The 17,175-nt window shown below is 39.0% G+C and overlaps 1 protein-coding gene across 2 annotated transcripts in view; it reads left to right on the top strand.

The window, feature by feature from the left end:
* The window catches only part of LOC146895028 (uncharacterized), a 51,304-nt gene that overhangs the window by 32,263 nt on the left and 1,866 nt on the right, over positions 1–17,175 (top strand). For both annotated transcript variants that reach the window (XR_015736059.1, XM_087900695.1), the window contains 4 exons: positions 3,801–3,895; positions 7,068–12,991; positions 14,523–14,609; positions 16,058–16,249. Coding sequence is in view for 1 of the 2 variants with exons in the window: in XM_087900695.1 (XP_087756821.1) it covers positions 12,813–12,991; positions 14,523–14,609; positions 16,058–16,181 (390 nt within the window). In the remaining variant the exon portion in view is untranslated. The remainder of the gene's footprint in view (positions 1–3,800; positions 3,896–7,067; positions 12,992–14,522; positions 14,610–16,057; positions 16,250–17,175) is intronic.

The raw sequence follows: 17,175 nt of genomic DNA, 5'->3' as shown, positions 1-17,175 counted from the left end.
TAGTTCTGTTTTTGACTTGAACATTTTAGAGAATGTTTACAAAGTATGTTTATTCAAAGCTAAATTAAGTCCCATTTAATAAAGATTAGATTTCACATATTATGGAAATGCAATTCACATTTCCTTGTGCTAATTTGCTTTATGTTATAACAGAACACTGGAAGCTGGCTTGTTTATAAGCAAAAAATGTATTGTTCCATGGTTCATAATGCTGGGAAATCCAAGATCAAGGCTCCAGCATCTGGCTAGGGTCTTTTCACCACATGCTCCCAACAATAAAACATAAAGACAGGATGAGAGAAAGCAAAGGAAGGGATGTTCTTTGTTTTGTAACAGACTTACTCTTCCAATAACATTAATCCATCCTGATGCCACAGTCCTGAAAACCTATAAACCTCTTAAAGCCCCCACTTTTAACACTGTTACACTGGGGTTAAGATTCAAGCTCATGAACTTCAGGAAACATATTCAAGTCACAGTGAGCGTCAATCTTATTTGAATTATATTTTAACAATATTTAAAATATTTCTCCAGATATACTTGTATTTAGATATTTTTAACTTTCGAGAGAAAAAATTTTAAATGTAATTCTGTCTTAACTATCCTCATTGTATGCCAGGATTCTGAGCTTTCCTCCATGTACCAGGGAAATAGAATAACCACGTTGTAAATTGAGCAGTTCATGTGTTGATACGCAGAGAGCACAAAGGTGATTTTCCTCAATTGTACACGCTATTTAAAAGCCATCATTAACTCTTTATAACAATCCTTTACCCCATCTGGAAAAAGACTAAGAAAAAGGTCTTATTGTTTACGAACTATTAATATAATGTAACATACACATGGGCAGTCCTGAAAGTCTCAGCACCTGTTACGCACACAGCATTAAAGACACAGCCTCAATGAAAATTTAGAAAGCAAATCTTACTTGTTTATTTTTGGCGTGGAAAGAAATGCTTTTGCATGTATTTCTTCTGTTCAACTAACTTAGAATTGAGAAATTTGGATTTAATCTGAAGAAAAATTAACTCATTCAAGGATATCCTACTCAGGATATTGCTAAGTGCAAAGTCATCATGTTATAACTCCAGTGCTGTCATGAGTTGTGACTGCAGACCACTTCCTTTAGGAAAGGACTCAGAACCATACAGACACAGGTGACGATTACAGAAAGATAAGTGGCTCTGATGTTTACTTCCTCTTCATAAGTGGTAAGTGCAGACAAGATCAAGACTGGATCGTTATCTCTGTGGTTTATATTAGTTATCCATGCCTGTTTTCATGAGTTGAGTGCTGACTAGTAATTTACTTACTGCTAGTGATAATAGGGGTTTATTAAATTTATCTATGTTTTTTAAGCATGTGTAACTTTTACAATTTTTTCTTTCTTAAAAGCATTATTTATAAAGAAGACATCAATACAATAAATTATACCATTATCTATACTTCTCTATTTGTAGCAAAATGAAAGCAAAGCAGTGAACTTCTCTTACTAAAGAGCAAAATGGATGTTAATAAAGTATCTAAATATTTAATGAATAAAAATAACATTTTTATGCTTCAAACATTCCAGAAATACAAAATGCTTCCCAGCTCATTTTATGAATCGCCTATTCTTTACACCAGCATCAAAATGCATTTCAAAAAATGAAACTTCCTGTCAGTGCCAATCATAAACATGTGTATCATCGATACATGGACTTGTATAGCATATCCAGAAACCTGTGAAAATAATCCTACAAGAAAGTTTTTAGTCAAAAATGTAGAGTTGGTGTGACATTCAAAACCTTTATGTGAGGCTCCACGTGCACAGACTAAAAGATAACACCTGTGTGTGAGAATGCTCACAGATGCAGTTCAGTTTGGAGTCGTGATGCTCATTCTTGAATTAGGACTGCAACTGAACTTCCTGAATGTAGTGATGGATACAGAAGCACAGCCAACATCTTGACTAGTGGAGACAGACTACATATTTCTCCTGCAGAGCCCAAACAAGGCAAAGATTTTTTTCTCTCTTCAGCACTTACATTGGGCATTTAACCAGAGGTCTTAGCTAGTTCATTTAAAGGTACTCAAACAACTAAATGAATCAGGAAAATAGATAGGGTACAGATCAGCACTCAAATACTATTATGATAGCATGCTTATAAAAGGATTAAATTAAAAGTAAAGTGAAGTGCTTAGAAATATCCTCTTAATGTACACAAAAAATACACAATAAAAAACTACAATATATTTTATAAAAATTAAAAATTCAATAAATGCACAACTCTGCTCTGCCCACAGATTTTTCTAAACTGATAACTCAGGCCTAAAGTCCTTGGAAGCTATTTTGTATTGTTGATAATGATGTTGCTTTATATTGTTTTTTGTAGATATTGACAAGATGACTTAAAAATTTTCTTGGAAGAGCAAAAGAACTATGATAGACTATAACTAGGTTGAATGTTTTACCCTACTTGATTTTAAGAATTCTGGCAGGCAAAGCCTGGAAAGACTGCTACAACTGCACCCCAAGACATAATCATAAATGTGCTTTAAATATTCTAAGTTGTTCCCTAATTCAATTGAGAGGTTCCTGAGTGAAGTTTGTAGATGGCAGTGTTATATTGCAATGGTAAAGGCCACATGCCAGATTTCTGTAGTATGATGTAAAGTACTAGGAAGATCAGTGAGAGAGTGGGAGACTTTGTATCTTACAAGGCAGTGAGGCAGTCAGGCTCCGGGTCTGCAGCTGCACCACTGTCCTCTGCAGGTCACTGATGGGTATGCTCATCTTCAGTCTGCTCAGGCATTTCTTTGATGTGAGTCACAGCATTTTACTAGCAGAGGTGTCAGATGGGCACAAGGCTTGTAGGGACAATGTAGAACTAGTAAAGTATACCACACCTCATTTTGCATAGGCCATTGGGCTGCTCACATTCATTTCTATAGTTAATTCTCACACAGAGAATTTTCCACATTTTACAGATGACTACATAAGCTGAAAGGGCAATAATTTGTTGAATAGTGCCTTTTATGAAGAAAGTTGGGATGTATGGTCCTTCATGAAAAGGGGAGACAAGGAAGATGATGTGGGTATGTGTATATGTATGTATGTGCATACATAAATATAAATGTGTGTGAAATAAAATAGTGACAGAATAAAAAAGAAATGGTCATAAGATGCCACAGTTTATAAAATTTGGAATTTTGCTATATACAAATTAATGAGCATTATAAAGTTGATAATTCATTAACTCAAATATGATTTTAAGTTATATAGAAAAATAATACTGTGTATACATCTTTGAGTTTATTGTTCATAATGTATTTGGTTGATTTTGCTCTTTTGGCTCTTTTGAGTGGCCCACCACTCACCTCCCATATAAATCACACACAGAGGGTTATTCTTAGCTACAAATGCCCAGCTTTTACTTGGCTTGTTTCTTTTCAGCTTTTCTTAAATTATCCTTACTACCTTTTGCCTCTGGGCTCTCATGTTTTTCTATTTCTGTATATATTTCTGTAGTGAGCTGCTTTGTGCTGCACCTTAAAGATGGTGCTGACCTCTGCTCTCCACCCCCCGGGTGGAATGTACTTTCAATTGTAAATAACTCCATACATGGCTAAAGCTAAGGATCTGGCTTGTTTCTGTGTACCTGGGCCTATCTGTATTTCCCACGTGGCTTGCTGGAGTTGGCTACCCAGAGGCTATTTTAGGTGTGGGCTGGCTTTCCCCAGGGTCAGAAGATTATTCAAGGTTTCCTGATTAAACTGCATTGAGAAGAATCCGGTGTTGTGTTTTCTTTGCTGGCCAGAGCGACGCAACAGGTAGTGCTGAAACCCGGGATCTCTGCTTGTTAAGGACCCAGAACTCATTGCAGTCAGGGCAGTGCACTGGAATAGTTCCCAGGTAAGTGGGAATCCTGCGACCAAAGCAGGGGTATAGTTCCCAGGTAAGCGGGAATCCTGCGACCAAAGCAGGGATATAGGTCCCAGGTAAATGGGAATCCTGCAACCAAAGCAGGGATAATTATTAGCTTTCTCTGTAAATAAAGAGAAAGCAACTGCAACCAAAGCAGGCTCAATTAAGTGCTCTTCTCGGTAAATAAAGAGAAAGCAACTGTGAAAGAGTGGGGGTTAATTGCTTTTCCCTGGAAATAAAGGGGGAACAACCGCAGATCAAAGCAGGGAATAATCGCTACTCCGTAGATGAGTCAGCGAAGAGCAGTTTCGCAAGTTGGCGAAACAAAAGTAAAAGAAATATAAATCAAATATGGGCACTAATCAATTGTGCCCAATTTTTTTGCCTCTAAATGAGCTGCTCTGTTCAAAGAATCTAAAGATAAAACAAAATTCTTTGGAAAGGTTTCTGAACGAGCATGATGCCATTGCACCCTGGCGTCTCTCGATATAATTGTGGGAAAAGCTAGGGAGAGACCTAGATTTTGCATTTGAGCAAGGGATCCTTAAGGGAGGGGTCAAACCAGTTTGGAAGTTAATTAGAGACTGTCTTGAGAACCTGCATTACAGTAAAGTGGTAGAAAATGAACAGGCAGTGCTGGAGATGTTACAAGAGCAAAGATCTGAAAAGGCAAGCAGTAAAAGGAACCATCAGGAATGGGGAGAGTTATACCTGAACCTTTCTCAGTTAGAAGAGTCAAATAAACAACTACAGGCAATCGCAAGAAAATTGCAAAAGGCAAGACTGAGAAAGAGGGTGAGAAAAAAGGAGAAAGGAGGTTCAAAAGGACTGACACTTTGCCCCACAACACCCTCTACCCCTCCACCTTATGTGGGAGGGTGTCAGGGTGGCTCCGGACTCACATTTTGTCCAGGAGTCTGGAATGCTGTTAGAACTTAACTGCGATTAGCATATCCAGTGTTTCAAAGTCAGCAAGGAAATAAGCACAAAGGGCCTCTGGATTTTAAGGTGATTGAGTTTTTGGTTGAATCTATGAAAATTTATGGGATTACAGTCTCTTTTACTGTGGCACAGGTAGAAGCCCTGAATAGATACTGTATGACACCTAGCAACTGGAGTGGGCTCACTCAAGCATGCCTGAGCCCTGGACAGTACTTAGACTGGAGAGCCTTTTTGATTGAGATTGCTAGCGAGCAGGCTACAGCTGATCAAGCAGCTCGAAATCCAGCGTGGGACAGAGATCTGCTGCTCAGACTTGAAACAGGCCTATGTGGAGTTAATTAAATTGCTTGAAAAGAGAGATTATTTATATCCCCTGATAAGGTACAAATGGATAAAATTGTCAATTATTTAGGAGCACGAATTGGTGAGAAGCAAATTATTCCACAAAAGATAGAATTGAGAAAAGATAATTTAAAGACCCTGAATGATTTTTAAAAGTTGTTAGGCGATATAAATTGGCTTAGATGTTATTTGAAGTTGCCAAATTATGAGTTAAAACCCTTATATAATATTTTAAATGGAGATTCTGCTTTGAATTCTCCAAGGCAACTGACTAATGAAGCACGAGAGGCATTGAATAAGATGGAAAGTAGATTACAAGATGCCTTTCTGCAGAGGATTCAAGAGGGCCAAGACATTGTTTTGTTCATTCTGCCTTCATATCACCAGCCTACAGAGTTGTTATGGCAAAACGGTCCACAGCTTTGGATTTATCCCAAAATATCTCCAGCCAAAGCTCCTGAGCATTATCCTACTGCTGTGTAAACTTTAGCCCTGAAAGGGATTCAGCAGTGTTTACAATATTTTGGGACTGCCCCCATCACCATTATAGTGCCTTATTCCAGCCATCAAGTTAAGATCCTGTCTGCTATGATAGATGATTGGGCTATTTTGCAGTGTGATTTTGATGGCAACATAGATAATCATTATCCCAAACATCCACTGTTAGGATTTTTTAAGGAGCATCCTGTAATATTTCCTAAAATAACATCATCGCAGCCTATTTCCATGGCCCCAAATGTCTTTACAGACAGATCTAAGACAGGCTGTGGGGTGTATTTGATAGATAAACAAGATCCTGTGATGCATCAGTTTCAACCTGGCTCTCCTCAGACTGTAGAATTACAAATTGTAGTTGAAGTTTTTAAAGTTTGCCCTTTTGCATTTAATCTAATATCGGATTCTGCATATGATGTTAATGCCCTTAGAATTTTAGAAGTAGCTGGACCTATTAAAAGTTCCAGTCTAGTGTGCCTTTTATTCCAGCAATTGCAACATTTAATCTGGCAGAGAAGAAATTGCTTTTACATCCAGCATGTTAGAGCACATACAGGTCTTCCAGAACCCTTGAATGAAGGAAATGATATAGTTGATCAGTGGACTAGAATAGAATGTATATTCATAAGTTCTACCTTGGAAAAGGCGAGAGCTTTTCATAAGACTTTTCATGTTAATGCTAAAGCATTACAACAAAAATTTCATGTCTCGAGCAGATGCTCGACAGGTAATTTTCGATTGTTCTCAATGTGTGACTCATCAACATCCACCCAGTATTGGAGTAAATCCACAGGGTCTATTCCCCCTAAAAATCTGGCAAATGGATGTGACACGTATATCTGAGTTTGGAAATATAAAGTATGTATATGTGTCTGTGGACACCTGTTCAGGTGTAATACATGCCACACCTCTGACTGGAGAAAAGACACACAATGTCATTCCCCATTGCCTGGAAGCTTGGGCTGCTTGGGGCAGGCCTCAACAATTAAAGATTGACAATGGACCAGCTTATGCAGATCAAATGTTTGCCTCCTTTTGTCTACAAATGGAGGTGCAGATTTTTCATGGATTGCCATACAATTCTGAAGGACAAGGCATTGTGGAGTATGCTCACCACACACTAAAGAATGTCTACAAAAACAAAAAGGGGGAATAGACCACGGCTGGACCCCAAGGGGGAAAAAAAGACTTTTCCTTGCCCTCTTTTCCATAATTTTTTAAAAATTTGGACGCTCAAGGTAACTATGCAGCTGATAGACATCAGGACCCCCATGGCCCTGCTAAAGGGATGGTCAAGTGGAATGATATTTTGACAGGGCTATGGTACGGGCCTGATCTCATGCTAACATGGGCACGAGGCTCTGTTTGTGTTTTTCCACAGGACCAACAAGATCCGGTGTGGGTGCCAGAGCATTTGACTAGAAGAGTTCAACATAAGAAGCATCATGCCTGTGCCTGTGGATGTTTCCCATGCCGTGACTAGTATACAATATGAGAACTTTATCCGTGCTTCAAATTTGTCTAAACAGTTGTCTAGTTATATTTTAGGTAACAAGACTGGAGAATTTGGTGCCATGATGGAGCAGCTGAGGGTGGCCATTGTTACCATGAATTCTACCTAAGTGGATGCTGGCATGGCTGAAGGACTCTTGTCCTGGATCTCCGCAGCCATGAATCATCTGAAGGAGTGGGTGGGCTTGGGAGCGTTAGCTGGCCTTCTGGTGTTGGTCTCTCTAGCCTGCCTGTGGTTTATCTGTCAGATTAGGGCCTCTCAGTGTCACAGTACAGCCATGATTATACAAGCCTTTATGACTATAGAGGCTGGCCAATCCCCCCAAACATGGTTAGCCACCATGAAAGGATAATTTGACGCATTCAGGGTGCGAGGCAAGGCATTGCACTCAAGGACGGCTTTTGCTAACCTTGAGAAGAGCATGCCTAGCTGCATGTGGGTTGATGCCCAAGATCCCACCTCTGGAAAATGGCATCGAGCCAGTCTGGCACTCGTTGAGTGGAAGACACCTAAGGAGGATCAGTACAAGGCTCTTGTTTTCACAAGAGCCTCTACACTTACCTGTAGCATCTAAAACAAAAAGGGGGAAATGTAGTGAGCTGCTTTGGGTCTCACCTTAAAGATGGCGCTGACCTCTGCTCTCCACCCTCTGGGTGGGATGTACTTTCAATTGTAAATAACTCCATACATGGCTAAAGCTAAGGATCTGGCTTGTTTCTGTGTACCTGGGCCTATCCGTATTTCCCACGTGGCTTGCTGGAGTTGGCTACCCAGAGGCTATTTTAGGTGTGGGCTGGCTTCCCCTGGGGTCAGAAGATTATTCAAGGTTTCCTGATTAAACTGCATTGAGAAAAGTCCGGTGTTGCATTTGCTTTGCTGGCCAAAGCAACGCAACACCTTTCATTACTTTTTTTTTTTTTTTCCTGTGGCTTGCTGTATAGCTTGGTATCTGGCCCCTGATGTCCTCCTCTTCTCTTTCTGTCATTCCTCTCCCCCCCCCTCATTTATTTTTCTGTTTATTCTCTGCCTGCCAGCCTCACCTGCCTTGCTATTTATTAGACCATCAGGTATTGTAGACAGGCAAAAAATCACAGTGTTCACAGAGTTAAACAAATGCAGCATAAACAAAAGTTGCATTCCTTAAAATAATATTCCCCAACAAAATGATGCCAGAAATAGGAAAGAAACAAGAATTTCAGACTTAGTGGATATAAATAACAGAACTCTTTGGGCTGCAGGATACTGGACTTCCTTTGTGTATTATAAAGTATGCAGTCAGACCCTCATTAGAGTAATCATTAAAAGATGATAAATAAAAAAGAATTTGGATTGAGCAAAAAGTTCAAACACCATTGAAATTGGTATATAAATGCTCAACCACCATTTGAAAAGATGTGCAAAATCTTTTTCATTAGAGAAATTCAGTTTTGAACCACATTGAAAAAGTGCAATAGAGTTATATACCATCTGTAGGCACACCGAATGTCCCTCCACCTGGAAAACTGCTTATTCAGTTAGAATCTTAGCAGATCAAACATACACTTCCTTTATCAGTTATCCTAAGCCTAGGTCCAACAAAATGAAAAGTTCCTGTTAAAATATGTGGGTGAATGTTCACAGAAGTTTTACTCATTTCAACAAACATTGAAAATAATCAGATATCAATGAAAAAGTGAGTCATAACCAAGTAATACTGCAGCAACAAAATGGAGTCCACAATCAGCAAGTGAAAATATTTCCCACTTATGTTACAAGCAATGAAAGACAAAATTATAGAAATAGAAACTGGGCAACTGGTGCTACATGTGGCAGTTTATATGAAAAGGTTTATTTGACTATTTATCAAATGGTACATTTAAAATAAGTTATTTTTCCTATATACAAGTTATATCTCTATGAAAGAAGTTAGGGGAAGGTAGCTTAGTAGGTTAAAGCACTGGCTGTGTAAGCCTGCTGACTTGAGTCCAGCTCTCAGAATACACTGTGGAAGGAGACAATTAGCTCCCTAGACTTATCCCCTAACATCCAAATGCAAACACCAGCAAACAGCTCAAGAGTGAATGTGTGTGTGTGTATATGCGTGTACGCATGTGTGCATGTACATACACACTAAATAAATAAAATAATACACCAATTTTAATCTATACTTAATTACTTATAACATGAAAACTATGTAACTAAAGCCTTTACTTATATGGCCTTCCCACCTACTTGACACTGAATTAGGCACATACTGTACCCCAGTGTCCTGCCTATAGTGTATTTACCAACACAAAACTAACTCGTAGTAAGTTTAAATGAAAGTTTGATTCTGCTTTTCTTATCTTTCTTCATTCTGAAAGCTGTTCAATGCTAACCTGGAATGATGATCTCCTAAAAAGTCAAATAAACACTTGTTTCTTATGGAAATAAAAAGCTGTTTGTGTCCCTCTAATAAGACAACAAATGAGGTGTAGGGATCAAATTATTTATGAAAGGCAGTCGGTGTGGTCTGTAATCAGTTCTCCATGTTCCTGACAAATATAAGAACTCAGGAAATTTCACTTGCTTTTTGCCTTAGAGTTTCTATTACTGCAATGAAACACCATGACCAAAGAGCAAGTTGGAGAGGAAAGAGTTTATTTGGCTTACATTTCAACACTGTTTATCACTGAAAAAAGTCAGGACAGGAACTCAAATAGAGCAGGATCCCGGAGGCAGTAACAGATACAGAGGCCATAGAGGGGACCTGCTTACTGGTTTGCTTCCCATGGCTTGCTCAGCCCACCTTTTTATGGAAGTCAGGACCAATAGCCCAGGAATAACTCTTCCCACCATGGGCTGGGGCCTCTTCCATTGTCACTTAATGAGAAAATGCCTTCCAGCTGGCTCTCAAGGAGACATCTGCTCAGCTGAGGCTCCTTCTTCTAATGACTCCAGCCTGTGTCAAGTTGACACACAAACCAACCAGTACAGTTTTATTATCAGTATGTGTGTGAGTGATATCCAGATGGGGTTTGAAAGAAGTGGAGTAAAACTGAGTACCTCACACACAGCTCACCCAAGAGCAGATATCTTCTGTGTTACCAATATGGTGGAGTCAGTATTGCCTCATTGTCTGTGGCATATTTTATGCCAAACACCTACACATGTATACGTATGTGCTTTGTAGGCTGTTGTCCTACTTTGTCATCAGTGGAAAGGTAAAAGCAATGACACTGCCATCTTTTGCAAAAAAAAAAAGCATTTTCAGTAGGATTAAATCATCATGTAGCTAGGATTTGTCTAGTTCTTAAAACTTGTACTGGTAGACTGAAAAATAAGAAATTAGTTTATTGGGACTTTAATTGCATTTTGACTATGGAAGTAAATAATATTTAGAACTTTAACTGGATTGTCTGCAGAATTAATTTTGAGACAATCATAGTTATACTAAAAAAAGTAGGTTGTTTTGTGGGGATATAACAGCCCAATATTTGTCATATGAAACATTTCAAATATATTTTCAGGCATGCAGATACTAGCTATGACCTTTAGCACATATTTAATCAAAAGGACATAAGATAAGGACAGTGTTTCTTTCTCATCTGTTTATACTGTCCCACATAAGGAATATTTAGACATTGTTTTGTAGTCGCTCTTCTGACCACAATGATTATTCAACAATCCCAACATACTGTTTATGTGTTTTATGTGCATCTGTGGCTTTCCTAGTAGGGAAGTAAGATTTTCTCAGACTCACTCCAGTGTTGCTTTTTTTTTGAGGTAGTGGTGAGCTTAGTCTTTCTGTGGTTGTATGGGAGAAGTAGTGAAAGCTTCTGAAGATAGTGGACATGAAGGCTGGATGCTTTTAGGACTCATATCCACAGTGTATACTGCCAATATAGTCTAACTTTTAGGACTCATATCCACAGTGTATACTGCCAATAGAAGTTTAACTTTGAGAAAATAGTCACTGTTACTTAACAGATACCCACTGGTTTTTCAGGTCAAATGCTTACATTTGTTTACGTCATGTTAGAATGTGTATGTGTCTGTGTTTGTGTATCTGTGTGTATGTACATCTATGTGCTTGTGAGTGTATGTGTCTGTATTTGTGTCTGTATGTGTGTATATATATATATATGTGTGTGTGTGTGTGTGTGTGTGTGTGTGTGCTTGTATGTGTCTGTGTGTCTGTCTGTATGGGCATTTGTGTTTATGTGTGTAGAGGGTGTGTGTGTGTGTATATACACTAAATATATCAGTTTTAAATTTAAAAAATGCAGATGGTATGATATTTAACTAGGCTTGACAATTCTCTGTAGCCTCATAGAGCTCTGCAGTTAAGGAGAAACGTATTTAATTTGAGCTAGGTGCTTCACAGTTAAGACTTTTTTCTTAGTTAATACTGTAATTGTTAAGGAAGAAAAATAAAAATTTAATTTCACCCTCCAGTGTGCAAATGAAATATTAACTACATTATTGCAGCAGATCTTTGTACTAATTGGTGATTCCCTGTACAAAAAGATAAACTGAATAATGAATTAATTCTTCTTACATTGTTATGGGTTCTTTCTGCAGATGAGAAAGCTTGCCCAGAGTATGTGTCAGCAGACAGGACTGTGTCCCCATGCCTCCTACGCAACAGGTCTTTGCACAGTGGTCATAACTGGAGCTGGTCACATGTATTTTCTTAGATGTTTGAAATGTAACTCTAAAATCACAGACTGAGTCAGTCTACACAGTAGCTAATCTAAAACTCAAGTGTCTTTTCAGTTTTGCATCAGAGGTTTGCATAAAAAGGTAGCATCATAAAACAGAAATAAGATGCAGATATGACAACTGAAGGCTATGGACCTGGGAAGATGAGACTAAGAATGATTCTTGTAAGACCTTTTGAAGCATTAAATATTAGAGTTAGAATGGAACCTGGAAAAACCTTGTCTTAGCTCCTCATTTTACAGATTGGGAATTAGGGGCAAAAAGCAAACATAGTCTGCTTAAAATACAAAACAAAATCCATCTGCTAAATATCTAACTAATTTTTTTCTATGCTACATTGTCTTTTAGGAAGCAAAAAATTATATGGCAAGTGACAAGGTTTTTGTTCTCAAAGTAATTATTAGAATTATATATCTTTGTTTTAAGTGAGGCATGTTAAATTGGTTTTAAAAAGTAGACTTAAGTTTAGTGAACTTTTTAATTATTTCTTCTTAATGATTAATTTTGACACTGATATCAGACTTAACAATGAGAACCCTAAGAGATACATACATAGATCTAATCTACATGGATAGTAGAAAAATACAAGATCTCCTGAGTAAATTGGGAGCATGGGGACATTGGGAGAGGGTTGAAGTGGAGGGGGGGAAGCAGGGAAGGGAGCAGAGAAAAATGTAGAGCTCAATAAAAATCAATTAAAAAAAAGAAGTGACCCAAAGTAGAAAAGCATTAATTATGGAACTTTTCTCAAAATATTTTATGTATACTTTTCAAAAGAACACATTGTTTTCTAATTTGAAAGGTGGTTCTGCCTTTCTTAGAACAGTCTTAGAGTATGTTAAATAGTGGTTTTAAATTCAGTTCTTCTTCCCTTTAGCTTAAAGGTAGGCAGCATTTTTACACTCTACATAGTGTGTTCTTACTTGTTGCATGCCTTCACAGTCACAGTGTGCACAGTATTCTGCTGACAGGAGAGAGGAGGAGGAGATGTGTGACCACCTCATCAGTGCTGTCGAGCACCGTGACTGTGAGACAGCGAACCAGCAAAAGCAGAAGATTCTCAACATCCTCAGGAATAAGCATGGTGCCTGGGGGGCTGTTTCACACAGGTGCGTGAGGAGGATGGGTGTGGAGGAAGAGAGTAACAACATATAAAAGAAAAATAAACCCATTTCCACCATGGCCACACATTTATTACTTAAATATAACTCAAAAATATGAAACTGGGCTTTATTATTTCAAATCTTTATTTTAATAATTTAGATGAAACCCTAAATGGTTTTTTTTGGTTAGTTTTTGATTTTTTTAAAACAGAATTTCCCTATGTAGCCCTGACTGTCCTGGAACTCACTGACCAGGCTGGACTCAAACTCAGAAATTCACTTGCCACTGCTTCCTGAGTGCTAGGATTAAAGGTGTGCACCACCACTGCCTGGCTAAAAAGTAAATGTTTTGAATTTTCTCTTATGCTACTAATTTCTATTTTAGAGTAATAGGTAGTGACATAACATTTACTTATGCAGGAATGTGAGGTGTGTGATGTTCCTCTCTTTTTAAAGGACTTTTAAAAAAGTTTGTCATTTTTAACCTTTGATTTTATATGGTGATGAAATATAATCACTTACTATAGAGAAGTGATACATTACTTTAGAATGATTTCACTCTCAATTCAAATTTAAGGATTTTTTAATCTCAAATTGTACTTATGCTGCCATAGCACAATTAAACCAAAATTGATCATTTATGAAACATAAATTTTCTTTTTTCTGAAGTTTATGGGCATATAAGGTAGGTTTTTTTTTTTTTGGTCTCTATACACTTTTCTTTTAAAAAATTAATGAAAAAAACCCACTGTGTTTAATTTACTGGTGTCATCTTGCTTGTATCTCTTTTATTAAGGCCCATCACATGTTTTTACTAAACTTCCAGCAGTGTGGTAATTTTCAGAATATAGACCAGATACTACTGTGGACCATTCTGGGAGAAGCAATTCTGTTAGAGGAGACTTGACAGTCTATCCTGGTCTTACAAGAAAGATTTGAGAAAATATTAGTGGTTTTGTATTTAAGGTAATACTATATAGCCTAACGCCTTAGAAAAGGAACACCAAGTACTTGACATTTATAATAACCTCATAGCAGCCATGCATGTTACTATCAGGGACTGCACTGTCTCTGCAGGCTCTGCATTGGCAAGGCCGACTCCATTAAACACGAGTCCTCTTACATTGGTCTTACCCCAAGGATACTCCACTCTCAGGTGGCTCAGACTTGACTGCATAACTCATCACCTTCCAAGGGGAAAATATGCAGTGCCGCTATGTCAGGGAGGTGCCCAACCTTATACCACACAGGAAGTGTCCCTCATGCCACCCTCAGAGAGATCAATCACAGTTACATGTCTCATCCCCCATCTTGGGCCAACTCATCTTTGATTCCTACACAGGCACCATTTGTGCCCCGTTTTCAGAAGAGACATGAACACATGTCTGTTAACTGCAAAGAGGGCACCAACAGTAGACAGAAGAAATAATTATACCCAAATCTAGCTTAGTGACTGTCTCTGTGTTAGTTGGGGGTGTCTAACAGGTGCGTAAGTGCAATGCAATGGCAATGACTCATGCAAGCTGTTTTCTTGCAGCTCCCTACACAACTTGAAAGAAAGTCCAGATCTGAGACCTCGTCTTCCCAGTAACTGTCAATGCCCAGAGAACTGTGAGAGGGGCTTGTAAGTCTTTTACATTTCAGGGGCTTCTTGAGCCTAGTATGTTTGTTTTACATCTTAAGTTCCATAAGCCTGTCTCCAGAAAGGCTTCAGTTCAGAGGAATGTCCATCCAACGAACACCAAAGTCTTTGTGCCTGCATGATAGTACAGTCAACAATGTTTTTATTAAATAATTGTGTGCAGCCCCCACATTCCAATGGAAATCGTGAATTTCTCAATATGTCGCAAAATATTGTACTTTAACCAGTGCTTTTGAATGCTTTCCTGTGATGTTACAAATGTAGCTTCTGGGGCCAATGAGAAGACTCAGTTAGGGAAAGCTCCCAATTCTGAACACTTGGATTTGACCCCCGGACCTAGACGGTACAAAAAGAGAACTGACTCACACAAGCTGTCCTCTGACCTCTGCGTGATTGTCACAGTGTGCACACATACAAATAAACAAACAAGCAAATAATAAATAAATACTTCAGGAAGATTTGGTTTTCATATAATTGTCAGTTTTTGCATGTTGTACATTAGATACAAATATTGTACATATTGCAAATTAGAATCACTTTATAAATATAAGTAAAATGCAAGGTCAAGTGCTTTTACTTGCACACATAACATAATGGCCACACAGCTCAAATGAATGGGGATTAATATGAAAATGCACATTACCAGAGATGTTTATGTTTACTACCAGGGATGTCTGAGCAATTCCATGCTTTCAAAGTCAATATAATTGTTGTAAAAAAAAATCAACTGCAGCTCTGAATATCCATTCCCAGTTGCCCTCAGCAGTATGTCAGACGTTGGAGACTGACAGTCTGTGACAGGCAGAAGAACATGGTCTTCAGTTCCCAGCGGAAGCACTAAGGGGAGAGTCACCTCTGAAGGCTTCACATCTAGAGTTTCTGACAAAGGACTTCTTTGTGTGTGACCCTGTTCACTTAAAGCATGGTCCTCTACACTGCCATCTGGAGTTTTATCTCTACCTGAAATGGAAGTCAGAAAGTATCCTGTTTTTAACACTACAAAACTAAAGAAATGTCTGAGGTAGTCTAATCTACTTACAAATCCTAGAAATTACACTTAGTCTCCAAACTCGTGGGACCTGTTTCTCTCTCAACAATGTGGCTGATTTAAGCTCAAGATTGAGACAAGATTAGGAGGAGAGATGTGTTCCTGTTTCTCCAGCTGTTGAAGAGGCCACCACCTCGGAGGTGCCTGGAGAAGCAGGCTTCACTCTTGGCGTCAGCAACTCTGGCCATTCGGCCATTTGTGACAGGGCAGCCAGAGCCAGGGCAATGTAGGCCAGGTAACCACTCTGAAATCTCAGCTTTCCCAAATTTCACACTTGGTGTTTGGCAGAGTGACAGGGTCAGGAAAACGTGGAATGATAATAATCAATCATGACATTGCAGTCCTGTGCCAGTTTGAACCACCCACCCTGATCTCTCCTCAGGAAACAGAGGACCATAAAATCTGCAGCCCTGGGGTCCAGAACGGCCCACGATGCAGGGACCAGACTGAGACCCAGGACTCCACGGGGAGGAAGGAGTCCATCCCCGGGGACCAAAGGACACTGACTGGGGAGGCGCAGCCGAATGACCCCTTCTCCGGGGACCCGGGAAAGCAAACTCAGTATGTGATGGAGGTGAGTCTGTCAAATCTCAGACTGTGAACACCAAACACTGGCATTCCCTTTCCATCCACAATCATCCATCTCTCCTGCTCATCAGCTCTTGACATGCAGCACTTCATCCGCCTCTTGACAAGGCTGTATCACTAACCTTCCTGAAGGTTATCTTTTATTAATTAAGTTATTTTTAATTATTTCATTATATTATTATTATTATTTCTAAGAGACAGTGCTAAGTTACCAACAGTCCTCTAAATTTACTTTGAACCCATTGAAACACCCATTGAGCAGATATTCAGTACCCACGAAGTACTTTCACCTGTAATTAAATGTGCAATTAAACATATTGATTCCTTGGTCACACTAACTTAGAAAATAAGTGACCCCTGTTTTGAAGATGTGTGGGGGAGTTGTTTTGGTTTCATTTTGTGGAGACAGGGTTCCTCTGTTTGCCCCGGTTGTCCTCAAATGCAACATATAACCTGTACAGCTTCAAACTCCTGCCTCAGGATTCCAAGTTGCTGGGATATGGGGAATGTGCCAGCACACTGGACTTGAGAATGTTTTTTAAGTGAGCAACATTATCTCCTCAAATGATACCCTGCCAGCTTTATAGATCACAGTACATTATCTCTGTCATTCGGGTGTCAAGCCATTTTCTGTGAGGTCCTTCCCTCCAGCAGAGCTCTGGAAAGGGAACTCTCACTGCTGGCTCTGTTAATGGAGCACTGCTAACACACAGTTCTAGTTCTGCCTGCAGAACTGGAGGGTTTTCTGGCTTTTGTTGCTGGTGATGGTGGTGGTGGTGGTGGTGGTTTGTCTTCATCTTTTTGATGCTGATTTTCCTGCCCACAGCAGCCCTGTGTGGAATTTACCAGGTTTGCTACAGTTTTTTGAGCTTAGTGTTACAGTTCCCAATTCATTACTTAAATGAGTCTTTA

Source organism: Myodes glareolus, chromosome 22 (genome assembly GCF_982192425.1).
Source record: "Myodes glareolus chromosome 22, mMyoGla1.1, whole genome shotgun sequence".
Taxonomy (NCBI): Eukaryota; Metazoa; Chordata; class Mammalia; order Rodentia; family Cricetidae; genus Myodes; species Myodes glareolus.
Note: the sequence above shows the minus strand (reverse complement) of the source record. Positions and strands in the feature narration are given on the sequence as shown.